General features: G+C 37.3%; 1 protein-coding gene across 2 annotated transcripts in view; it reads left to right on the forward strand.

The window, feature by feature from the left end:
• Positions 1 to 27,034, forward strand: part of CDIN1 (CDAN1 interacting nuclease 1) — a 202,983-nt gene that overhangs the window by 76,877 nt on the left and 99,072 nt on the right. For both annotated transcript variants that reach the window (XM_081118390.1, XM_081118389.1), the window contains 3 exons: positions 14,647 to 14,726; positions 15,084 to 15,133; positions 19,746 to 19,813. In XM_081118390.1, coding sequence (XP_080974516.1) covers positions 14,647 to 14,726; positions 15,084 to 15,133; positions 19,746 to 19,813 — 198 coding nt within the window. The remainder of the gene's footprint in view (positions 1 to 14,646; positions 14,727 to 15,083; positions 15,134 to 19,745; positions 19,814 to 27,034) is intronic.

Genomic DNA, 27,034 nt, shown 5'->3' on the forward strand with positions numbered 1-27,034 from the left:
CTTGTTCATTTAAATGAATAGCTCATTTGCTTGAGGGACCAAAATATAGGCTTTCTTAGAAACTCAGAGAATCTCGAGACCTCTGAAAAAAATATTCTAACCTGGTAGGATGTTTTTATGGTATTTGTCTTTCTTTACAGTGAGACCAACCTGAACTTTGCCTTCGTTGCTTAGGTTCTCTGACACATAGAATTTTGACTTTTTTTTTTTTTTTTTTTGGTAATTAAAAAACTATAAGAAAGATAGATCTCTGTGTTGGATAATGGGCAGAAATTGAATAGCTGTGTTTTCCTTGAAAGTTGTTGAGATTTTTCTCAGGAGAATTAGACACAAGTTATTTCTGAATAGAAGTGCTGTCCCTGGCTGTAATTAGTCACATGGGCTTCGTTCCCAGGAAATGTTTCTTTCAGTGCGCCGAAAGTATGTGAATTTTCATATTGTTTCACTTACCTTGAAATTTTATCTCTGTTTCCCCATCTGCCCCTCTCCTAAATTAAGAAATCTCAAGTTTAGTTTGTTCTTTTCCCATTAGATTAGGGGCCTGCCAAAAAACAAAACAAAAAAGAAACGTGCACATGTTCATGCCCATCTACTCTCTCCCTCTCCACGGATCCTTCCAATCCTGGGCAACACTTTTAATGACTTAGAATTAACTGCTTTATAATTATGCACTGAGGCCAACACCATGATGTGATGTGGGTCTTTGCCAGCAAATTGAAACCAGGAGATATAAATGAGCACGCTACCAGAGGGAATTATTAGAGAGGATTCTTGAAGTCACCAGCTTGCAAAGCAGAGTTACCCCTGGCTCATCAAATAATGCAAACTCGATTCTACCTGGAGCCACCATGTATCACCTTTGGGAGCATCCATTTTTCTTTATTTTTATAGAACATAAGACACTCATGATCCTGCCAGGCTTTGTAGCTACCCTAGCAAGTTTTGGTAGGTCTTCATTGCCATTAACTTTCTCTCCAGACCTTGAGCTAGAGTCTTCTCTTTACCTGTGACTCAACTCTCAATGTCGTCTGACATGCTGAGCCCCAGTAAGCTAAGACAAGAGAGTCCAGCTTCATTGTATGGCCCTCTATTTGCTGTACATGGAGCACTAAAGTGTCTTGAAACTTTAGTTGCTAATATTTGAATTGGAGGGATATGTAGGAGGGAGGAGGGAATACCAATGGAGAACATGAGTACAGTTCTTATAAGTATGATACATTAATATAGAACATGTCAGATCACCTTTGAATACTGTGGGAATAGTGCTAGGGGAGAAATAGTCTAGTCATTGTGAGCTCAACTGGCTAAATTCATATCTTGGCTCCACCACTAAACTGGGAATGGGACTTTGGGCAAATTATTTAAATTCCTCATGACTCGATTTTTTCATTTCTGAGATGGGGATGCACCTTATAGGTGCATTCTGAGAATTCAGTGAATTAGTACATGTGTAGAGTTTGGAATGGTGCCTGACACATGATGAGCACTCAGTAAATGTTAGCTACTTTTCCCTTTTTAGGGGTGGAAACTTGTTATAGGATAGACTGAGTCACCCTAGCTTCCCGAATGTTCAACTGACTTTATGCAACTATTAAACTAGTATTTCTGCAATTTTAGAAATTTTGGGTACATTTGCAATTTCTGCCATATTCACATAGCACCACATGTACTACTAATAACTATACAATATTTGCTTGATATTTTTTAAATGTCATTCATTTAATTATATTTTTTAAGGAAACTTATGAGTCTACCTTAAATGATAAACTAGAATTTCTTGTCATAAATAGAAAGTACTTATTAAAGTAATCCATAACTGTTAACAAAAACATTGTTTTGCGTGCTACTGAAGTTGCTTCACGTGCCTAGGCCAGCGTCACGCACACTTCTCTTCAGGAGACACGGCATTGGATGCCGTCAATGTTTAAAGACCCGTTGTGTCCTCTAGCCTTGGAGTCTAAATTTTCTGAAAACAACAAAGAAAAAAATAACCTCATTCATAATGAGAAGAGCGCAAAGTAAGTCAAATCCACTTGACTACCTAAAAATTGCTGTAATAGTAGGGATTACAGGCATGGCTCGGATTGAGTAGTTCATTAATAATTCATTCAACAACTTATTGAGTAGCTAATTTGTGCAGAGCAACTTTGAGGTGAAAACAGAGAAATATTTCTGCTTTTAAGCAACTTACTAAATATCCTGACACAAATAGTTCCCTATTCCTCCATGTGGACCACACATTCTCAAAGGGGGTGACATTCCCTAAATAGATATACAGTATACATGTGGCATTAACATTTCATGGGGGAGCAATTAAGAAAATATGTTTAAAATATCTCTTTAGGCCCGGCCGGGTGTAGCTCAGCGGTTGAGCGTCGACCTAGGATCCAGGCAATCGGGGTTCGGTTCCCGGTCAGGGCACATGCCCGGTTTGCGGGCTCGATCAATGACTCTCTCATCATTGATGTTTCTCTCTCTCTCTCTCCCCCTCTCCTTTCCTCTCTCTGAGATCAATAAAGATATATTAAAAAAATAAAATAAAATAAAATAAATAAAATAAAATAAATAAAATAAAATAAAATAAATAAAATAAAATAATAAAATAAAATAAAATAAAATAAAATAAAATAAAATAAAATAAAATAAAATAAAATATCTCTTTAGGTGGGCCATAATGGGGGGGGGGTTAAGAAGCATTGATGTAGACCAAATATAGGGCCACATAAAGCTGAGCTTGAAGTATGAAACCTTATAGCTTCAGAACCAGAAATAGACTTGTGAGAATTATTTCTTATCTCTTTGGGGCGACTACAGGATGAGCCTAATCCTTTCTATAAAAGCCCCCCAATGCTTAAAGATAACATTCAGGAAATGTGGTATAAATTCATTTTTATACTGTGGTATAAATTCATTTTTCAGATTTTTTAAAATGAGTCATGGTTTCAAGTCTTCACATTCTGATCCATCTCCTGTCAACAGATGATAAAGTAATATTCAGTCAAGTGACAAATGATTGGTAGACACAATGCGTTCACTCCACAATAAGACTGGAAAAAATAAGGCTGAAATTTACTGGAGGAGATGAGAATTGAACTGGGCTTTGACGTTTTGGCCTGAGCCAAAAGAACATTCTAGATTTGCAGGATGAGGTTGAGGGTGGGTGGGTGGGAGAGGTGGAAATAAGTATATTCCTGGCATTAATCAGCTGCTTAATAAATATTTGTCAAATGTATGTTTGTTGAGTAAGAGTTGATGGTGTACAGTGACTATAGAGCTGTAAGTTGCCTGAGACAAGAATCTGATCAGTGTGAATCTCCATGTTTTATAGATACTGTCCTCACATAATATTTTTAAATTTGATGAATCTAGTTCAAGATTATGTGCTAGTTAGAGAGTAGAAATTCACTTGTTCCTATAGGATTCCCTAATGTTAAAAGATGTTTCTTATTCATGTTGTCAGATGGGATCAGACTGCTTTAGAGATTACTTCTGTGCAATGGGGAAGCTAGTGGGCTGCAGGAGTAACTAGGCTCTTTTGGGCCACTGACAATATCAAAATTGTCAGAGAGAGACTCAAACAGGCCAGCTCCTGTGGAGATGTAACTTGGGATGTTCATGACCTTGATGTCCGAAGGCCTTAGACTGGCATTTGAACAAAAGATTACATTTTAGCTGGTATATTTAGGCTCTGCTGTGCTGGAACTCAGCCTCTGGAGCAGCCACATGAGGAGGCAAACCTCTGGGTGTACTTTGGGAGTGATGCCAACAGCAGCTGCCTTCCCCATCCAGCTGTTAACCGCAGGGATTGTTTTTCTTCAGTGGAGGGAAAAGTAGGTTCTAACACCCTCCATGTGTCTGCACATGAATTTCCCTTCAGTATGGCCCGTCTTGTCTTTATCCCTGTATTGTTTTCCCCTCACTTCATCCTTGTTTCCTGACTGATGCCACTGAATATGCAATCAGCCTATGTTGGGTTACCTATCATGCTTAAACCTATTTGCGACCTTGAATCAGGGGTCCCAAATATATACAGTCTTCTCTGTTTGGGTTCAGCTATAACCTAGTCAAAAGGCACTCTTTGCAGTGGGCAGAATTTCTGGGGACCTTAAAAGTGCAGAGGGTTCGCCTGATTGTTTGCCTCAGATCTTTCAGCAGTAGCTGGCCACTTACCTGAGCTTACATGAAGGAAAGAAAGAGTTATAAGAATGGGTGTGATGTCAGTGATTTGGGGAGAAAGTCTTGCTTGATTGCTGATGCTTGAAAGGCCCCAAGCTAGGGGGAGAAAATCCTTCTCTTATCCTTGATATAGATAAGACTTTAGTACACACACACACACACACACACACACACACACACCATGGTGTGATAACACTTAAGCTAATGCACAGAAATGTGTATTTCCAGAGAACAGTTTTGATTATGGATTATGTACTTGGTATCATAAAATGATGGGGCAGGGGAGGGGTATAAGAAGGGATAATCTGGCATTGCCAAATTTAGCCTGTTGAACAGACTCACTTCTAGCTGTCTCTTGAAGGTGGTGGCAAAATACACTTGGTAAGAGTGGGCCCCTTACTTCATACACATCTTGTAAAGTCTTTTTTTACCTTCTTGACGTGAGAAAGTTAAGAATGATCAACTTATTGATAACACAGTGTTGGGAGGCAGAAATAAGGCCACATCATTATCTAACACCAGCCAAGACAAGAATATAAAGACTGTAACAGCCCAAGTCTGAAATGGCATGTTAAGTGCTTTTCCTGGGCTATTTTTTAAAAATATGTTTTTATTGATTTCAGAGAGAGGAAGGGAGAGGGAGAGAGAGAGAGAAACATCAATGATGAGAGAGAAACATTGATCGGCTGCCTCCTGCCTGCCCCCTACTTTGGGATCGAGCCCACAATCTGGGCATGTGCCCTAATGGGGAATTGAACCGTGATCTCCTGGTTCATGGATCGACTCTCAACCACTGAGCCACTCTGGTCGGGCTTCCTGTGCTATTTTATTTCATATTCACAAGAACCCTGCAAAGTAAGTGCCAATGTTATGGTTTTGTTCCTGGTCTTAAGGGAAACACTTGTAGTTTTTGCCCACTGACTAAGAGGTTGGCTGTGGGTTTGTCTTATATGGCCTTTATTACATTGAGGTGTGTTCCCTCTATTCCCACTTTGCTGAGAGTTTTTATCATAAATGGGTGCTGAATTTTATCAAATGCTTTTTCTGCATCTATTGATATAATTATATGTTTTTTATCCATCATTTTGTTTATGTGGTTTATCACACTTACTGATTTGCGGATATTGTACCAACCTTGCATTCGTGGAATAAATCCCACTTGATCATGGTGTATAATCTTTTTAATGTATTGCTGAATGCAGTTTGCTAATATTTTGTTGAGGAATTTTGCATCTGTGTTCATCAAGGATATTGGCCTATAATTTTCTTTCTTTGTAGTGCCTTTATTTGTTTTGGAATTAAGATCATGCTGGCCTCATAAAATGAGCTTGAGAGTCTTCCCTCCTCTTGAATTTCTTGGAATAGTTTGAGAAGGATACAGGTGTTAGTTCTGCTCTGAATGTTTGGTAAAGTTCACCTGTGAAGCCATCTGGTCCAGGACTTTTGTTTGTTGGGAGTTTTTTGTTTATTGCTTCAACTTCATTCACTGTAATCTGTCTATTCAGATTCTCTGATTCTTCCTGATGAAATTTTAGAAGTTTATCCATTTCGTCCAGATTGTCCAATATGTTGGCATATAGCTGCTTTTAACACTTTATTACAATCCTTTGCATTTCTTCGATGTCAGTTGTTTTCTCCTCTTTCATTTCTGATTTTATGTGTTTGGATCCTCTCTCTTTTTTTCTTGATGAGTCTAGTTAAAGGTTTGTCATTCTTGTTTATCTTTTCAAAGAAGCAGCTCTTGGTTTTATTGATTTATTGTGTGTGTTTTTTACTCTCTTTCATTTATTTCTGTACATGCCTGGGTCACAGGTCTGATCCCAGTAGGGGGCCATGCAGGAGGCAGCCTGTTAATGTTTCTCTCTCTCTCCCCCCTTCCTCTTTCTTTAAAATCAATAAAAACATATCTTTTAAAATATCCCCTACTATGACTGTATTACTATCAATCCCTCGCTTTATGTCCATCAAGATTTGCTTTACATATTTAGGTACGCCTATATTGGGTGCATAAATGTTTATAAGGGTTCTATCCTCTTGTTGGATTGCTCCCTTTATCATTATGTAGTGTCCTTTTTTCTTCTCTTACTATAGCCGTTGTTTTAAATTCTATTTTGTCAGATATAAGTATTGCTGCCCCAGCTTTTCTTTTTCTTTCCATTTGCATAAGCTGTCTTTTTCCATCCCTTTACTTTTAGTCTGTGTGTATCTTTGTATTTTTTTTCTTTTTTGAGAAAGGTATAAATAAAAAATGCATTCCTGTTATATGACATGTGAGGCTGGGTCATAAGAAGTCATATGCTTCTTTTAGTTCTCTTGGGATGCAGCTCTTGGGACCCACCCATTACTTCAAGGGAAAGTCCAAGCCAATCTCAGACAGGCCCAAAAGGGAACCAAGGCCCCTTACCCACTGTTCCAGCTAAGGTTGCAGCAAGCACAGTTTTCCAAGTGAATTATCATGAAAGGGAATCCTCCAGTATAAAGATAATCCACTCCAGGTGATGCCACACCAGGAGCCCAGCCCAAACTGCTAGATAATGAGCATGTTAAGAAATTGTTGTTCGAGCCCGGCCAGGCATGGCTCAGGGGTTGAGCATCGACCTCGGATCCAGGTGATCGGGGTTCAATTCCTGGTTAGGGCACATGTCCGGGTTGCGGGCTCGAGCAGCCAATCAATGACTCTCTCATCATTGATGTTTCTAGCTTTTCCTCTCCTTTCCTCTCTCTGAAATCAATAAAGATATATTTTAAAAAAGAAAAAAAAGAAATTGTTGTTTGAAACCCCTCCCTCCCCCCCAAAAAATATGGTTTTATATTTGAGAATCCAATGGAATTGATTCTCTGACCCACAGAAAGGAGTTTTCTTGTTTCCCAAACTTGATAATGAGCTTTGACCTGTGATGTGACATCAGCCTTTGAAGGAGTCATGGTAACAATTTATTTTCTAGCCACCAGTGACCCTTCTCCTGCTGTCTGGCCCAGCCAGACATCATGCAGCAGAGTGGTCTTTAAAGGTGATTTATATTGTTCCATTCCCCACACTATTTGCATCCCTGCCACTTGCTCTTCTCTCTGTTGTTTGGGGCTCTAACTTCTTGGAAGGACCTTTCCTTTATATGTTTATATAACTTTAACTCCAAAAAATTACCAATTAACAAACATAAAAAGACACAAGCTTTCACTTTAATTTTTCTAAAGGGTTTCAAAAATTCCAGTAATACAGCAAAATGAGCTTTATTGGTGCACCATATTTCCATGACAAACACATAGAGATGATAGACAAAATAAACAACAAAGACAAAAATCTTTTAAAATAAAAAACCAAGTTCAAACAAAAGAAATTTAACTTCTTGGTGGAAAGAATGGAGAGTAAATGTATTATATTCAGAGTGATAAACAGGGGCTCACACTGTGTAGGCCTCTAGGATTTGTACCTTTAGGTATAGGCATGAGCATCTGGGTATGAAGTTTTTAACTCCCCAGAGGAAAAGATGTACAACCAGGAATTGAATCTCCATATATAGCCCCAAACAGAAATGGGACTGGGAAAACTCCACTTGCCTGGAAAAAATGGCAAGGGAGCTTGTTTACTGTATATGGCCTTGAATTGTGTAGTATTAGGAGAGGAGAGAACAATTAGAAATAGGTGAGCACCATTTATGGGTTTGAGTCCATTATATTCTTGTTTATTGCAGGACCCCAAGCTAAGAAATTAACATTAAAACTGGTCCCACAAAAGTAAACATGAAACTACTGTATCATGATTATTTCCGAAGTGCAGGTCAAACAATTCTTGCTGAAAATTAGCTCCCGGTAAAAATTTACAAACCAAGTGAGGAAACCACTATCATAAGGAAAATGATAGATGACAGATAGATGATGATAGATAGATAGATAGATAGATAGATAGATAGATAGATAGATAGATAGATGATAGATAGATAGATAGATAGATGATAGATAGATAGATAGATAGATAGATAGATAGATAGATAGATAGATGATAGATAGATAGATGATAGATAGATAGATGATAAATAGCATACCATGGACTTGAGATGAGAAAATGAAGAGACTATAAATTAAATCTATAGATGATATTTGTAAACTATAAAATAAATCTATAAAATAAAATAATAAGTGATTGAATAAGTAAAAACTGTAACTGGATAAATGAAAATAGAAAATAGTGTGAAAAAAAGCAGATAGTTTTGGAAAAAGCAAAAATAAAATTTAGAAATGGAATAACATTAAATAGCTTTAACATTAAAAGCTCATTATATGAGTGAAGTATTAGATTAGAAGAATTAGATTAGAACAAAAATGAATGAATTCTAGCATGGATCTAAGGAAAGCACCTTTAGTATAAACACAAGAGATGAAGAGAGGGGAAATATAAACACTTTATAGGAACAGGAGTCATAGAGAATAGAATAAGATCTTCCAATAGATGTTTCATGTAAGAGTTCCAGAAGGACAGAATGGAGGCCAGTGTATAATGGCTTAAAATTTTAAAAGCCTATTTAAGTCATTTGTTGTTAGGTTCATGAAACATAGCTGATTCCAAACAGGCTAAATAAAAAGAGCCACAGTTAGGTGCACAGTATTGAAACTATTGAGCATCAACAAAAAATCTAAAAGCAACCAGAGATAAAAGACAAATTACTTATATAGAGATTACTGTCAGACTGACTATAGAGTTCTTATCAATAACAAATGTCAAGAGACAGTGGAATCATGTCTTCAAAGGGTTGAAGTAAAATGACTGTTAGCCTATAATTCTATACCCAGCTATATGAGCATTCAAGAGTGAGGATGAAGTAAAGGTATTTTCAGGCAAGGCAAGATTAAGAGAGTTTACTACTTAGTAATCCCAGCAGAAAGAACTAAAAATGTGGTGCATCAGTAGCAATATCCAGTTTTTAGATTTTGAATCAGAAAGTGGAATTTAAGAAGCAATGTTGAAAAAGGAAATTGACAAACGTGCTGATAAATCTAAATAAGCATTAGATGTTTTAAAAAATGGAAAGAGACTGTATTAGTCAAGATTCTGCAGGGAAACAGAACTATAGGATGTATGTGAGAGAGAGGGAGAGAGAGAGAGAATGTGTGGAGAGGGGTGGGGGAGAGATTTATTATAAGTAATTGGCTTCCATGCTTATAGAAACTGATAATTCCCAAGGTTTACAGTTGGCAAGCTGTAGACCTAGGAAAGCCAATGGTGTAGGTCCAGTTCAAAGGCCTGCTGGCTTAAGACCCACGAGGAGCCAATATGTAGGTTTGATTTTAAAGGCAGGAAAATACCAATGTTCCACTTGAAGGCCATAGGCAGAAAGAATTCTTTTCTACTGTCTTTTTGTTCTAGTCAGGCATTCAATTGATCAGATAAGGCCCACCACATTAGGGAGGGCAGTCTGCTTTACTCAATCTATTGATTCAGCTATTAATCTCATTCAGAAACACCCTCACAAACACACCCAGAATAATGTTTGACCAAATGTCTAGGCCTCCTGTGGCCCAGTTAATTTGACATAAAATTAACCATCACAGAATTAACTGGGAAATTGTGTCTGTGGACAAATTGGTTGGACAAAAATAATAGATACAATAACATGTAGGATGATCAGGAAGGGGGCTTCCTGATTGGAGTGAATGCATTCTAATTTTCTCATACTCAGAATTACAAAGGAGATATAATAATTAGATTAGATACTGTTTAGAAATTTTTTGGAAAGGACTACTAAAGAAGAGAATGTAAACTGTATTATTTGCAAGTGAATAAAAAGAGACTTGAGGAATAAAGAAAACTTAATTTGGAGGTAGTAAAGGGGAAAGAGAAGAGAAAAGAATTGTTAGCAGAACATGGAAAATAAGAGGGTAGAAATAAGTCTGAATGCGTTGGTTACAAGTGGACTAAACCCACTTCTTAAAGAGCAGAAATTCCATCATACACACACATACGCACAGACACAAAGGTAAAAAAATAAAATAAAGAGCAGAAATTTTTGGTTTGGTTGGAGCATCATCCCATATACCAAAAATTTGCAGATTGGATCCCCAGGTGGGGCACATACAAGAGGCAACCAACTGATGAATATTTCTATATTTCTATCTTACATCGATGTTTCTCTCTCCCTCTCTCTCCGCTCCCTCTTAAAAAATCAATAAAAACATATCCTCAGGTGAGGATTAAAAGAAAAAAAAATATGTTGACCTACTTGACATACCTGAATCCTATATCTCAGAAATAGGAACTTCAGTATTTTTTAAAGACATAAAACATTTGTAAAAATTGTTTGCATATAAAAACACAAAGGAATTAAATACCCCCAAATTAATATAGACATTCCATACTCTGACTATGAAATTAGAAATATAAAAAGTTGAAATATGTTTTTAAATAATTTATCAAGCAAGGTGAAATTATGGAAACTATAAAATATTTATAAATGACAACAAAACTTGTGGCATGTAGCTAAAGCAGAATTTAGAGGGACAATTATAGCTTTAAAAAGTAGAGATTATTATGCTAAGTGAAATAAGCCAGTTAGAGAAAGACAAATATGGTTATGAACTTACGTATATGTGGAATCTAATGAACAAAATAAACTGACGAACAAAATGGAAACACAGGCATGGATGCATGGAACAACTGTCAGAGGATAGAGAGGTTGGGGGGACTGGATGAAAGAAGGTGAATGGATTAGCCAAAGAATATATATGCACAACGCAAAGAAACAGACTAAATAGAGTGGTGAGGGCCAGAAGAAAGGGGGGGGGGCAGGGGCTGAGTGGAGGTGGGCAAGGTGCGGGGGGAGGGGGGAGAATGTGGACATCTGTAATAGTGTCAGCAATAAAAATAAAGTTTAAAAAGGTATATGTTAAAATAAAAGATTGAAAATGTATTCAATAAAAATAGCAAAAGAATGATGTGGCAATTTCAATGTAGAAAGCAGGAAATAATGATCACAAAAAATTATATTAAATTAAATTTGAAGAAATGCAACAGTAAAGAGAATCAACAAAACCAAACTTTGGTTTCTTGAAATAGTAATAAACCAACCTCTAGGAAGACCAGTACATTTAAAAGTTTACAAAAATTATTATTAGAGTATTTGAAGTTAATTTAATTGTAGATCCAGAAATTAAATCTGAGTGGCGGGTGGGTGGATGTTTATTATATTAGATTCCTGACTTCTTTTTGTTGGAAATATTTCACAGTATAACGATCATCATCTGAATTTAGGCATTGTACCTTGGTCCCGGCATTGCCTGTTGCCTGTCCTCTAGCCTTAACAGGTATCGGCTCCCTCCTATTCTTGTGCATCTAGCTCCCAGTGACTCGTGCATTCCTGCTTTGTACAAGCTTGGTAGAAAGTTGAACTCCGGCAGTTGAAGCAGTGGCAGGCAAGCTATGAAATCAATAGAATGAATGCCTCTGGAAGAAGTTAGGGAAAACGAGACTCCTGTGCACAAATGGTCAAAAAGGGTGGGTGAAAATTGGACAGAGGTAGTAACTGGCCCCAGGAACAGCTTCCATGAAAGGCACAGGCTGTCTCGAGCCCTCTCATCCCCAGCACTCCCAAGAATGTCCAATTGCCATTCCTTATCTGGTTGATGTGATTGTTCATCCCTTTGGCAGGTCCGAAGCTTCACAATATGTGTGTAAGAGTAAATCTGAGCTCTCTGGCTTCATCTGAGATGCAGGCATACTTTTTGCATGAATGTGGACTCAATATATAGTTTTTACTATTCAATTTAAAATGACTGACTTCCTCTTACAAGCTTCCTTTGATTTGAATAGTGTTCTATTCAGTGCATTCAAACTATTTTTTAAAGTTTATTGGCTATGATTCTTAATGCTGATAAGCACACTGTTCTAAAGTTTTTATTGTGAGGAAAATTATGATGTCATCAGTTTCTTTTTTCTTAAATATTTCCCTTTCTTCCCTCATAAAATAAATGACCTAATTTTCTTATGTCCTAGAGTATTGTTCGTCTTCTTTTTTTAAAAGAGCCTTTGTTTTATGATTTTAGCAGCGAGTTTGCATTTAGTTGGTCGTGAGGTCTGTGATTTTCCATAGGATAACACTTTTGGTTATGCTCTCTGGCCATTTATACATTAATAATTTTTTTCATCCCATGGTACGGGAGCTAGCAGTGTAAGGCCTTAGCAGTGACCAGGCACAGGTACATGTGGAGAAGGTGTTATTGTTTCCTTGAGACACTGGGGGCATCCTGGGTAATCTAAGAGAATGTGTCTGCCATTACTCTCTGGTAACTGAGTGGCAAACCGGAGAGAGTAAGTACCCTCACAGAAGGTGACCAAATGCACGAGTACTGCTATGATCCCTCTGGCCAGGCCCTAGAATTAAGTTAGGACCTAGCCCTAACTAAGTGAGCGTACCAGGTGCATTACTATCTGTGGAGCACTATTGTTGCAGTAATCTATTCTTTTACAATAAGACCATTTGCTATTTCATATTCCCAGTGTTTGTACCACTCATCCATGGTAATTTCCATCAGAAATAATTGAGTCCAGCTTAGGTTTATATGAAGTAAATGCCTAATCTGATTTGGTTCTTAATATTACTTAAACTTTAACAAAATATATAACAACAAGATAGCTGTTGAAGATACTTTCTCTAGAGAATCACACAGGAAACCTTTAAGGTAGTAAGCTCAGGTAATATCATCACCTTCTACAGATGAAGACATTGAATTTGAAAGGCCCCATAAGTTGCACAGGGCAGGTGGCAGAGCTAGTTGTATAGATGGGGCTACATAGGCTTCCTGGAGTGATGATGCTTATTTTGGATTCCAAATATGCCCCTCCACTCACAGTGCAAACACATTTACAAATGGCTATTAAATACATAAATGTTACTATAAGCATGCAGTTATGTGACTAAAAATAGGAAATGATTAAAATAATTGTACTTCATTTTTTTCTTTGTGGACTCAGTATTATGCTTAAGTGAGAAAGATGTAACTTCCTTATCTTTCCATAGTATTTACTAACATTTATCACATCTGCCAGTGTTCTTATGGTACTGAACTTGATAAAGAACATAACAGTGTAAAAAAAAATAGGTAGGCCAAAAATCATCTTCATCTCAGAACCCTGAATGATGTAAATGTGTGGTCTGTGTTTATTCTATTATCTGTGTGATTATCCGATATGCATTTTAGATTGTGTTTGTATGGACCCTACCTTAAGCCATTTTAGCTAAATATTTGAGAACCATTCTGTTGGAGGTCTTGAAATAATTGATTCCTAGGCATCACCTGACTTGGCTTCAGTCTAGAGCAGTGATTTTCAACCTTTTTCATCTCATGATAGACATAAAATAATTACTAAAATTCTGCAGTACACCAAAAAAAAAAAAATATTTTTTGCCAGTCTAACCAAAAAATAGGTATAATTTTGATTCATTCACACCAAATGGCTATTGTTGTGTTGGCTATTGTCATTTTTAAATTTGACAATCTAAGGGAAAAGAGGTCAGCGCCCCTGACTAAAGAGTCAGGTGTTGCATGTTTTAAAAATTCTTGGGACACCCCAGTGTTAAAAACCACTGGTCCAGAGGCTTACATTCCTCCACTGAAGAGGAAGAGGGGTTCTGGCCACTTTGCTTTTTATGTGTCTGCTGTAGACAGCGAGGCCAGCATCTCCTGCCTCAGTTTTCAAAGAATGTGACTTGATGCAGCATCCCTCATTAGGTGCCACCCTCCTGTAGCCTCTTCTATAACAGTTCCCTGGGATAGGGTCAATGTAATTTTCAATTGGATATAGGTAGACATATTTTAGAACAAAACCTCACATATAAATGTGTATATGTGTATATATATATATATATATATATATATATATATATATATATTTTTTTTTTTTTTTTTTCTCCTTTATTTAAGATTCCCTCAATTGCCAGTCATTTTACCTACTTTTCTCACCTGTAAAATGGACATAACATCTTATGGCAGTTGATGAGAATTATTTTACAAAAGTCTAGAATTCAGAGATGCATTCTTGGCCGAAAGTTATTTTTATTGGCATCACTGAAGTCTTTGAATCTGACCTGCCTTCACTAAGCTCTCTACATACATATCCTTTGTTATAAAATACTTACCTGCCAAAGGTAAATATTTTCTTTTCTGATTGTTTTTGTTGTGTTTTTTCCCCAAGTGGGCTTTTCCAAAGCTAATTTATCTACGGAGAGACATATGCTTTAGGTCTGTACTTGTTAATTTACGTTGGAAAAATTAGGTCATCTTCAAATCTGGCAATGCGGCTTACAAACTTGGCAAAATGGACTAATTAAAAGCTTTCCGTAGATTTATAAAAAGGAAATGATTACTATCAGTAGTGTTTTCATTTTTACGGTTTGTGTATATAGAGGTATATGTCACTTCTCATGTTGCATTAAAGGTATGTTGACTGTCTGCTAACAGTTCATCTCTTTCCTCCTACAGCCTCCAAGTCTGTTATAAATAGTCTGCTACGGGACCCTTCTCAGATTCCAGATGGAGTTCTAGCAAATCAGGTCTATCAGGTATTAATCACAGCTGTCTATTTTCAGTGGCAATGCTGTTATCTGCCTAGCAGAGTAAAGGATTTTAAACCTCATTTAATTACTGTCATCATAAACTATCACTGAGGTCAGGGTGCACCATAAATGGCAATGCAATATTTGCGAGAAGAGCATTTCACTTTTTAATAGCTTGCTTTTATAGTGAATAAAAAGCATGCAATTTTTGTTTTCTGTGATTAAATCTGCACAGCCTTTTAATAGCTTTTTTTTTTTTTAAAATTAAGAAAAAAATTTGAGGATACTGCTTTTAGGATACTGTTTCGCTGTAATGGTTTCTGTAGTCGAGCCACCCAGACCCCTTCTCTTATTTGTCTGCAGTGCATTGTGAACGACTGCTGTTATGGACCACTGGTGGACTGCATCAAACAGTATCCTTTCCCATAAAATTTTAGGTGCACAATTGACGAGCTTAGACTCAGCGGAGGAGATGTGTCTAGCTTTAACATGACATAAAGTTCTGCTTCACAAAACACATTTCATACTCTTCTATTTTACATTCAATCAACTGGAGGATCACTGCAGACCATTCTCTCCTACAGCTTAAGAAAAGCCAGATAGGCCGCGGGAAGATGTCAGTTCAGCAGCTGCGCATTCACATGCTTATTTCAAACTGCTTGATTTTCAATGAGTTTAAACGTACAGAGTCATCAGGCAGGTAACATACTGTCTTCGAATGTATCTAACCATTCCAACGAACATTTTTAAAAATAGAACAGATTTCTATTTAAAATGAGCCAAATTCAGTTGAGTTTGCTAGAATAAATGTTGCCTGAAGTTAAAGGCTGATGCGCTTAAAACGTCGCCAGAGACCATCGCATTTTAAAGGGCAGTAGACTCTCATTGCTTAAATGCCGATTATGAGCGGGGCTGTCATTAGAACCCCTAATCAACATTTTTAGAGGAACCAAGCTAATTTTTCTTTCTGGACTGCATTTAAGGCTATGAAAACATGACCAGTCATTCATGAAAGATGGAGATTACTAAAGAGTTAATGCTTACTTCTTAAAACAAGATTTGAGTGGACAGTGATGATTTCATGAAGTAGGACATAATTCATCAGTACATTTAGTAGTGCTGTGGCAACACTAAGAATTTTGATATAACCTTGGGCAAAAATGCTGTTTGCAGAGTAAATAATCGGTTATTTTCTAAATGAAAATTTTATCTGAGTCCATGAGTCTCACATTACTTATCATAGAACATGCCCTTCCTGGTATAGGTTTTATTAGTGTGGGTGGCACTGTGTCCAGCTGTGACTTGGTGACCAGTCAGGAGGCGTTTTTTGGAAGCCCTCACTGGTCAAGTGTGTGTCTCACTATTCAAGTGTGTGTGTGCACATGCATGTGTGTTTATATTCCACCTTGTTCCATAAAGGTTGAGAGTCAGCAAAATTTTTGTAAAAGAGAAAATCACTCATTTACTTTCTCATAAGGGTTCATTTTAAAAAATAATCTAACAGAGCCCTCTTACAAGAATATTTAGTATCTGTATTATAGCCCATGATATATTTATTATCCAAGTCTGTTCCCCTCAATCTGACTTAATAAAATCTCAGCATTATCATAAGCTTACCTTTTTATTAGACCAATGTAAAGCTATACTTCTATCTTCAGTGTAAAATTAATGGTAGTTAGAAGTTGTAGGAATACCAACCTCAAGTTGCTACGGCGATAAAGTTTACCACATTCATGTAACAACTAACACCATCTCAGAGTATCTGGGGCGGAATTACATGTTAATTTTCAAGCACATAAAATAGTTAAAAATCAATTTAAAGTTAAGGTTTTAAAAGCATAATGTCTTTTGAAGGATTGCATATTGATTTTAAATATAACTATCTAATTATATATGCATGGACTAAAGTATGAAGTCAACTGCTTTGTAAATGCCAGGAGGCTATTTTTCAGTAATAGTTGAGATGCTTACGGGAAACTAGATTGCTGTATTGCTGGCGAAGAAAATGGCTTGTGAGGTTATTTACAAGTTTTGCCCCATGGTCACTGCCATACATCAATAATAGGTATTATTATAGACAAAGTCTAAGTGTTTCTGCTTATGGAGCATTATAAATTCTGTTTGGAGCATTTTCCTTACATTTTTGCCTTCATTCACTTCCCTTTTTTCGCTGTGTAGAGTTTAATGTAGACAAGATTTCAATTGATAAAGATAATGATGTATGCCTATAAATTGCATTCATTGACTAGATTATAGTTTGCCATTATTGTGCCTATTGCCAGTAAAATTACTGTTTTTACAAGCTTTATTATCTAGACCTTATATTTTATATATGTTTATATCAAGCAAAGCAGAGCCAAGAAGCAAATTTTTCTAAAATTTAAAATTAGTGATTGCTTTTACCATGCAAAATAAAATAGACTGGGAAATTTATGGAGAACTGATTTTATCTTTGCATTGAGGTAGTAACAGTTTTATATAATGTAAATACACTTGCATAGATGTCTCTTAGATTGATCAACAGGAATTATTTTATTTCACACTGAATAAAAATAACTAGTTTTCCATGGGAGTGAAAATGCTATGTGTATGTTGTTTTGATAATTTGGTACTGTTTACATCACTTACTCTCAGTAAATTCCATCATTTTGTAAGAAAGAAAGCACACATTTAGTAAATCAAATAGGTGCCAAACTTTTTTACTCCATTATGAAAATGTTACATGTAGACATTTGTGTAAGTAGAATAAAGTAAATTGTTCATTTACTAATAAAGCAACAGGAGAGCATAGTAGCAAAGAGAATATAAATCGTCATTGTGCTTTCTTTTTCTATCTGTGTCTCTTTTTCTGTTTTTTTTCTTCCATAGCCAGGCTCACCCACACCTTTCCTGCCACAGGTCATATTCACTGACACAAAAGGTGTGAGAAACAAGCCACCTCAACTTTCCAAAGTGTGACTTCAGGACACAGCTATTAGACAAAGACCTAAGCAGAGAAGCAAGGAAAGATAATGATGCAGGAAGCTTAAAATGCTGTGGGTTTCATTTCTGTACCATCAGTAACCTCAGTTTCATGATTCAACATTTTAGATGTAAATAATTTACAACAATAAGAGTGAGAGCACATTTATGTGGAATAGAAGTAAATAATTTAGTTCTAAGATGTGGTACGCCCCTAGTAATGAGAAATCATTGAGAGGCACTCATCAAATGTCTTCAATGGACTCTGCAAGTGTGTGAAATTTTGTGATTTAAAATGTGTTTCCTTTATTTTGTTTCCATTAAAAAATTAAATAAACATATACCTATGTGTACTGGAGTGGGGAAGGAGAAACAACAGAAGGAAAACTGCAGCTATGATGACCTAGGGCTCATTTTGACAGTTGACACAAGTGGCCCCCTCTCTGGAATTCTCGTATTATTCATCTGTATGTGTTGATAAAGGATGGGATAATTTGCTAAGAAATTTTTTTACAAATACTATATAAGCTTTATTTGATATAAAGAGAAATTTTGCAGGGCATGATCGGAATTAAAGAGTCTCTGGTAAGCTAAGGAGCAATGTGATGAGGCTGACATTATTAGTAAAATGGAGAATTAGATAATTATGACCAAATGCTTTTGACAGAATTAAAGTACCAGACTAGGTAACCCTCCTTTTCAGACTTTGTGCAATCCCATCCTTTTGGAAAATACATGAGAATTCAAAGTCCCATTCCTGATTTTATTATTTACCAGCCACGGGACCTTCAGCAAGTTCCTCAGCCTTCCTGAACCTGCTTTCCCTAACTGTGAAAATGGGGCTACCTACTTATGTGGTTGTTGTGAAGATTAAATAAGGCGATAATACTCCAAAGTGTTTATAGCATAAAGGGTTTACATGTGGTATTTAAGAAATATTAGCTACTATCAATTGTTTTTACATAATTAATTTTTAGAAATATATCTATTGATTTCAGAGAGAGGACGAGAGAGGGAGAGAGAGAAACATCAATGATGACAGTCATTGATCAGCTGCACCCCCCCGGACACTCCCTACCGGGGATTGGGCCTGAAACCCAGGCATGTGCCCTGACCAGGAACCAAACCGTGATCTCCTGGATCCTAGGTTGATGCTCAACCGCTGAGCCATGCTACATAATTAATTTTAATGCTTTTTAAGAAGCTGTATGGAGGTCATAAATGCAGGGTTTGCACAGATTTTATCTGATCCTCTGCTTTGCCACACATTAACCCTATGACCTTGTGTGGATCCCTTTCTAAGCCTCAGTTTCCTCATCTATAAAATAAGGATAATGGTAATTGTAAGGATGAAACAACATATGTGAAGCACTTAACAGAGTGCCAGCCTCCTAGTGAGCACTCAGAACATTTCTCTGTGCCTGTGTGTATCTATTTATATGCATAGTATAATATGTGTACACTTGCACATGCATGAGATAACAACTTGAAACAGCCTCTGTACACACACCCTAACCAACAGCCCTTTACTAAGATGCCTTTCTTTTACATCATACGTAATTCTCAACAAGTCAGTTGTTTGACTTCCCAAGTCACAGAAGAGCACCACCGGTAGATTGGAGGTAAAACAGGAGTGGCTGAATGCTGGCTCTGTGACAAGTGTGAAGTCACAGAAACTTAGGGAACTCTGGAAGTTCTTGGAGGGTGGTATTTGCTGCACTTAGTAAGTTCTTAATAAATGTGTGCTGAATTGAATTGAGACATTTAAGGTGATATTTAAAATCTCTCCCTCTTTTCTAAAGAAGATAAACTACATACACATCCATTTACAAATCTTTATTTGCCAAAATGCATATAAACATTATAGAAAAATTCTGTTCATTCATTTCCAATGAGAGGAGGTGTATAGAAATCTCAGAGATGTAGGCTAAGGGTAGAAACAGTGGCTACAATTACATCTTATTTTTCTTTTCATCTCAAAGTATAGCCCTGGTATTAGTGTTTTTCTGATGGCATCCTTTCATAATCCTGTGTGTGTCACCCTCCTTAACTAAAACCTCCCAGTGCCATTGGCCATGAGCACGAAGTCCTGCTGAGAGACTTGCTTCTAGAGAAAAACCTGTCCTTCCTGGGTAAGTACTGCTTACATCGTCTTTAGCCTGTAATATCTCCATGAGTGCTTAAATATATATGTTTTAAAATCTTCCCCTCGCAGTTATTGTGTACTAGGGGAAGAGTGAACGGTGATGGATGCTGTACATGTTATCTTTTATTGATTTAGAACTGAGCAGGAACTCAGTTACCTAATCCCCTATATATACAGCACATGCACAGGCTTCCAATTAATATTTTATAGAATAAGTGGCTGAAAAAAATGCTTTAATATCTGTTACAGTATTACTTTTGGTGTCATGAGATATTAACCATAATCTAGGCTTTATGAGAGAAAGAAGCAAAAGAAATATTGTCTATAAAATGCTTTATATATTAAAAAGAATGGTTAGAAAAATTCATGTTAGGTATGTTTGTCTTGTGTATGGAATCGGGTAGTACTTTTCCTTGAAAGCCAGATATTAAGCTTTTATTACTTTTATGTCAAACATTAACTGTCATCATAGATTTAGTGTGATTTTTAAAAATCTCACACGTATGCATGTGTTTGTGTGCTAGGGTGGAATCTTATTACAGACCATTATTTCTTTCTGTGTCTCTGAAGCATCAGAAACTAAGCCTCAAAGGGCGTACATGTGATAACTGATGGTGGAAACCATACAGCGTTCTACGATGAATTAATTTCTCTTTTCTATTTTAGATGTGGCAATTTGTAAATGTCCCATACAAATCATATTATTGCACACATCTGTTTTATGTAGATATTTAAAAGTCTACCTAGTGTGTTTTTTCAGGTTGAAAAATAATAGAATTTTGGATTACATAATTTTTGTTTGAAAATGGACAGAGAGTTGGCCAAGGAAAGTCAAATGCATGGTTTTACATCAAGTTGGAGAGGGGTGTTGAATGCAGTCCTGTAAGAAATCTGTTTTGAGTCGTAGTATTCGGTATTTTTATTAATGAATTAGAGAATGGGGTTGAATGTGTCATAAGATTGTTGATAATGTGGAGGTGGGAGATACAAATATTCTCTAGCTAGGGTTAAAGAAAGTTGATAAATTAGGAAAGTGGCCTCAAATTACGGAGTTAAGTTTCAGTACATAAAAGCAGCAAGCTTTTTTCATATAGAAGGACAATTGAAATGTTCAGCCTATGGAAAGCGGGTAAATTAGGTAGAAATTCCTTTTAAGATTTAATCAAAAATAGAATGTATAGTGGATCGGAACCAGTTGTGATGGATGACTCCCAAGGCACCATGAGATATGTTTTAGAACCAGGGAGTCCTCATAGTGTTACGAACTATCTGATCACATTGATCACTCAGGGGCCAATATAGCATGGCCAAGTCTATCTTACTGTTTTAAACCGCAAAATAAGCAGTCATCGTTTCAGGACTGCTTGGGGTTGCTCTCTTGGCACCATCTGCTATGCGTAGTCAGGCCCTCAGCACCACTTCTTTGCTTAGCCTAGCTTTTCTCTGATTTCTTCCTGTGATGGAAGACCAAGGGCTTAAATGTGGCCTAAACTTAGTCCCAGGTTTTTGACTCTCTTGATTCGGGGAACTGTGGGTGTTATACTGGCTTGACCGTGGCTGACAAAGGCAATGCAGAAACATAGCCAGGAGTCATTACCACTCACATACTAGTTCAGAAAGGGGACTTCAAATTGATGGGTCCCATCTATTCCTCTGGGCTATAGGATCTAGAGATAATTATTTTATTGAGGCATATCCAAAGAGGATGCTAAGTGAGTTATAGGATGTTTAGCTGACTCCATGAAACTTCATTCCTGTTTTGAAACATTTCCTCATCAGCATACAAAGAAGTTGTTAGTTTATTTTATGCATTTTAAGCATTTTCATGTAGTACTGAATTAATACATGTTTATTTATGGTTAAAATATCAAAATTCAAAGCCATATATGAGGTATTGTTATGGGTTGTTGTTTTTTACCTTGTAAATACCCTTTCACAATGATTAATTAGATCTAAAGTACTATGCCAGGTAAATTTAGATAGATCATCATTTTAAATCCAACTATGGAAAAATATTGATATATAAATAGACCACTAATCTGATCTTATTTTTTCTTTGTTTACATGTGTACATACACTTTGAATTTTGATGCAAAGACACTACCAACATGTTAATTTTACTTTGATTCTTTTATATAAGCAAAAATACAGCCTCTCCCTCCCTTCCACTCTCCCATCCTTCCTCCCTCCCTCCTTCCCTTCTTCTCTGGGTTTCTAATCTGGACTAACTTTCAAAAGGCAAGGATTTTTACTGTTTATACTCAGTCTTTCTTAAGGATTATCACCTCCTTGAAATTTTTTATCCCATTTAAAAATTTCCACCTATTGTGCTCTATATGTCATTTTATAAAATAAATATTTTTTCTGCCCTCTTTCAACAAGAGAAGAGGAAAATAAAAATAGATTACCTTTTTCTTAACCCTAATCATTTCTTAAATGTCCTTGATTTATAACCACGTACTGAGTTGCTGCTATGGTACAAGATTTAACCAGGCACACCTGGAAAGAAATTAGAGTCCTTACCTTTGATGATTTGGGTGTACTCATAGGGATTTATCCTATCTTGTAAATTTATTCATTTTGTACATTTAAAAATAGGTATATTGTATTGAGAGAAGTCAAAGTTGAATAAATGGCTTTAGTTTCTCCAACTAAAAAATGTATTTTATCCATGTATTCATTCATTTATTCCAAAAATAAGATATGGAGTCAGGTACTGTTTTAGGCACTAGACATAGCCACGTGAAGTCCTTGCATTTGTGGAGTTATGGTCGATAGAGAGATAAGCTACAAACAAATGAACACAGATAACTTCTAGCAGTTTCTTAGAGTTCTTGTAACTCTTCTATTCATTTGTTTATTTATTCATTTATTCTTTTCAACTAACTTTTGTTTAGTGTGTTGTCTACATGCCAGAAACTACACTAGTTAGTATGAAGATAATGCCAAGCTTGCTGCCCTCTGGATGCTCGTGGCCATGCTCATTATTGCCACGTTCTTCCCAGTAAGGAGCAGTTCCGTAACTAGTGCCTCTTGGCAGGTACTCACTTGATTGTCTTGATAATGAGAGTAAATACATTCAAGGCTATTGTTGCCCTACTTTCATTAAACTTTTGAAAGACAGGTATAGATTATACTAACAGTCAGTAGCTCCCCTTTACATATGTAGAAAGTGCTCCTGAAGTGGTGATAGAATGTTCCTTATTCATCTGCGCTCCCTCACCAGCACCTTCCTGCCGCCATGTGCTTCTGGGACAGCTGGTTGAGCTCATTAGCTTGACTGGCTTCCTACCAAGCCAACCACTCTTTCTTTTGTTGGTTCAGCAGGCAGATATAGATCTTCTAAGTTCTTGCTATGGGCAGGCACCATTGGGGATAAAAAAATAAATAAATAAAAGCTGAATCAAACATGGAGCCTTTCAGAACATGTTCAGTTAAGTTTAAGTACATATCACGTCTTTCCAGGAATAGTTAATTTAGAGTCAAGATGCATTGATCTGCATTTGAAATCTCAGAAGCTTGAAGAACCTGCTGCCCACTCCGAGGCTTGGATGCACAAACACCCTCCTAAACTGTCACTTGGCCAATGAGCATTGTGATCACTGTCATCCCCTCTGCCAAGGGTTTGTTCCATTTCTAGTATCAGTGAATTAGAAAATGTACTTTATCGATTGAGGTGTTTCCATTTGTATATCTCTTAAGGAAACCCATGTTTTGCTATCTCCTCTCCCTCTCACTCCCCACCCCATTTTCGGGGATGTTGGGAGGAAGAGCTCTGGACAAAAGACAAAAGAGAAAAGGTAAATAGTAACAGTGAGAAGACAGCAAGACTGTTTGCACCATTAGGGAAAACATGAAACAGCTTATACCAAAGACCGCAGATAAACGGGTCATCCTCTCCGAGGGTTGGCGTATCTCCAGGTCAGAAGGACTTTCATTAGTGACTGCCACAGCCACTCTCTTGTTAAGTTTGACTTAATAGGATGGTTCTGGAGACATTTTATTCTTTGCGGTGAATGTTGCCCTGTTCTTGGAAGCTAACAATTATTCCGAGTGACACCTAAGAGGCCTCTGCTTTATCCCTGCCTTACCCTCCCATGTTTGGTCTTGCCTATGACAAACCAGCAGATTCTGCATGGGTGCTTTTTTAGCATTTGTGTACCACTCTAGGAGACCCCAAGAGGGAATACTCTGTAAAGCCAAATAGGCTTAGGGAAGGATGTCCCTCAATGGAAGAGATTAGGATCTCTGTTACTAAGAGTTCCTCTGCTCCTACTGCTTTTTCTCCCTCCTGAAGCAACGGTGCTGTGCCGGGGAAGTGATTATGATGCGGCAAACGGGATTATGACTTCAGGTGAAGGATGGGCAGTGAGAACATGGGATTGAGCGGACTAAGATTGTGTTTACATGTAGGTGTTAGCAGTAAAGAATAAGAGACTAAAAATAAAACATGATTGTATGGGTAAAGGGAACTGAGATTGTTGGGTATTTCATAAGGCATCAACCATTTAAATTACTATCTATCTGAAGGTCAAAAATCAGACGCAGTTTTCAGAGTAACAGGAACATGATACTAGGGTTGGGATGTGGGGAATTTAGTTCCTGTTCTTTCCTTCCTAAAGAAGTTGTCATGGTGAGGGACCATCTTTACTCACTCCCCTTATTAAATATGCTTCTGTGTGCCTCTCCCTGAGGCCAAGAGAAGAGAACCACAGACATGCTCCAAGACAACCTGCTCGCTGGAACTTTGAAGACAGGTTCCCCTGCCCCACTCACTGTGGGAGCCTTCCTGCTCTAGGCCCACAGCCCTTCCCTCGCCTTTGCTCTGGTTAGAACACTCATGTCTGCTGATCATCTGCTTTCCTGGCTACTGGTGATATAGTGGAACTATTTTGGTTGTAAGTGACAGAAATGTAATCAAACTGGATTAGACACACACAAAAGGAGAACTTCTTGGTTCAGCGGTATACCTGGGAGATCCAAAAGAGAGAATTTTGCTTCTGGTGTGTCTAGAATCCAGAAGGAAAAACTATGTCATCAATATCTCCTCTTTTTTCCCTCTTGTGTTCTGCTTTTTTCAATGTTGGCTTCAATTTGCAGATGATAAAGAGGATCCCTGGCAGTTGCTAGTTTGTTTACTCCTTAGAAGTTATAATCCCACCGAAAAGTTGGTGATTCTCTCTCGTTCCATTACAAATCTCAGGAAGGGCTCTGATCAGCTAGTCTGGGTCATGTCCACCCCTGTGGCCAGTGCTTGAGGGTCACATATTGGCTGTCCACCAAAATCACATTGTGAGAGTGGGGCAGCAATGCCAGAAAAGGTGTGGTACAGGACAGAAAAATAAAATATCTCACCCCACAGAAAATTAGCTCCAGGTACAGGCTTCTCTCCCTATAATCGAAAGGCACGGGGGTCAAATCTGTTACTGTTATTGTTGGAATGGTTCCTTGGTTTGTTCCCTCTCTCTCTCTCTCTCTCTGTGTGTGTGTGTGTGTGTGTGTGTGTGTGTAGGAGACCCTTTGTCTCAGCTGCGACTGTGCCCTCCTCCATTGAGTTTGGTTCTGAGACAGATGGAGCTGGCCCTGCAGAAGGGTCTGACACCAGTGACTACAGCTGAAAGACCTGGGGCAGACAAAGGCTAACATTCAGCCATTCCTCAGAACTCGGGAGTTGCAAAGGGCTCTAGTGACCATCCAGTCCCCTTGTTTTGTTTAGAGGAAACTGGCCCCACACTTTGCCTCGCAGCTAGTGCTGTCCCAACAACTTGCCCTGTATTCTTTTCACTCTGCTGTGCTGAATTATCCCTTCTTTTATGGCATTAAACCGAAAGAATCGAGAGTGCTGTGGTGTAAAATATAGACGGATTTTACTTTTGTTGATACTCAGGTCCGCTGTCTTTACAGCCACCAGTCGGCGGGGATCAACCTACCCAGGCTTACTTTGCACTGTCCCAGCTCCGTGACCTCCTATTTGTCTCCTATCTTTAGGGCACTTCAGTTCTCACTAGTATTGTCCCCTAAAGACATCAGTAAAGGACAAGGTCAGAGCAGTCAGTTGTATTCCTTATTAGTGGCTTTGATAAGAGGCTTTAGGGGAAGAGGTTGAAACTAATGGCTGTAATGAAATTTTGGGTCCTCTAAAGATTTCATTTATCTCTGCGATCGGTCTCCCCATTAAATGCATATCTTTTCTGTGTACCTTTGCACATGGGCTGCATATCACAGCAACATTTATTACGGAAACTTTGCAAACTTCTTAAGTTGGGTAGAAAAGGCTGTGAAACTTGCTATTAGAGAATATTAAAAATGGGATAGAAAGGTTATTAGCACCAAGTATTGAATGAGACAATGTTTGGAGGGAAAAAATAACACAGAAAGAATACTAGAGTAGAAAATATATAGTATAGTTTTTGTTTGTACTGGTGTTATGTCCTTTTTGCCCTTCTCCAGTTCAGTAAAAATATTATAGGCGTTAAAGAGATTCTTTTTAATTATACAACATATTTCAACCTAGCATTTAGAAACCTTTTGACAAATTCATGGATAAAATGCCATGCTAGAATGTTACTTTTTGTTTTCAGATGTTGTGAACTGAAATTTTACGCAATTTCTCTGGGATTAACTGTATTTCTGAAATTCAAAGCCTTTTAATAAAACAAACAAGAAAACTTCAAACTTTTTCTTGGTAGTCTTCATGCCCTTTTATGATTCTTAAGTATATGTTAACAAGTTTCAGATGTGTTTTGTTCTCTGACTCAAAATCAACCTTTTCTTTTTTAAAAAAGAAATTGTGTAATTAGTACTTAATTGCTTTGGATATTTTGGGTATTCAGAGGGGAGGGTAATTAAAAGGCCAGAGAAATTAAACTTTCAGTGTCCTTTAAGTACATGCTATTTCTTCTTTAAAATGTCCTCTAAAGGGAGGACTGGCAACCAAAAAATAAGTGAAAACCTGGGTTGTTTCTAAAAAGTTTAACATCAGTTTTCTCTGTGGATGCAGTTGTTTTGAGTTTTTCAGTTCAGTTGGAGAAAGGAGCATCTAGAAATCAAGAGACTATGTAGTTTCTCTCTTATGTTGGTGTCATCTAAATAACATCCCACAGAGGGCCATCACCTCTCCTTGCTTCAAGATCTTATAGGAGGAAAATAAGAAACATTTCCTCACTTCATAAATATTGCACATGATGAAAATTTAAATATTTGCCAT

The sequence above is a fragment of the Miniopterus schreibersii genome (genome assembly GCF_964146895.1).
Source record: "Miniopterus schreibersii genome assembly, chromosome: 1".
Lineage (NCBI taxonomy): Eukaryota > Metazoa > Chordata > Mammalia > Chiroptera > Miniopteridae > Miniopterus > Miniopterus schreibersii.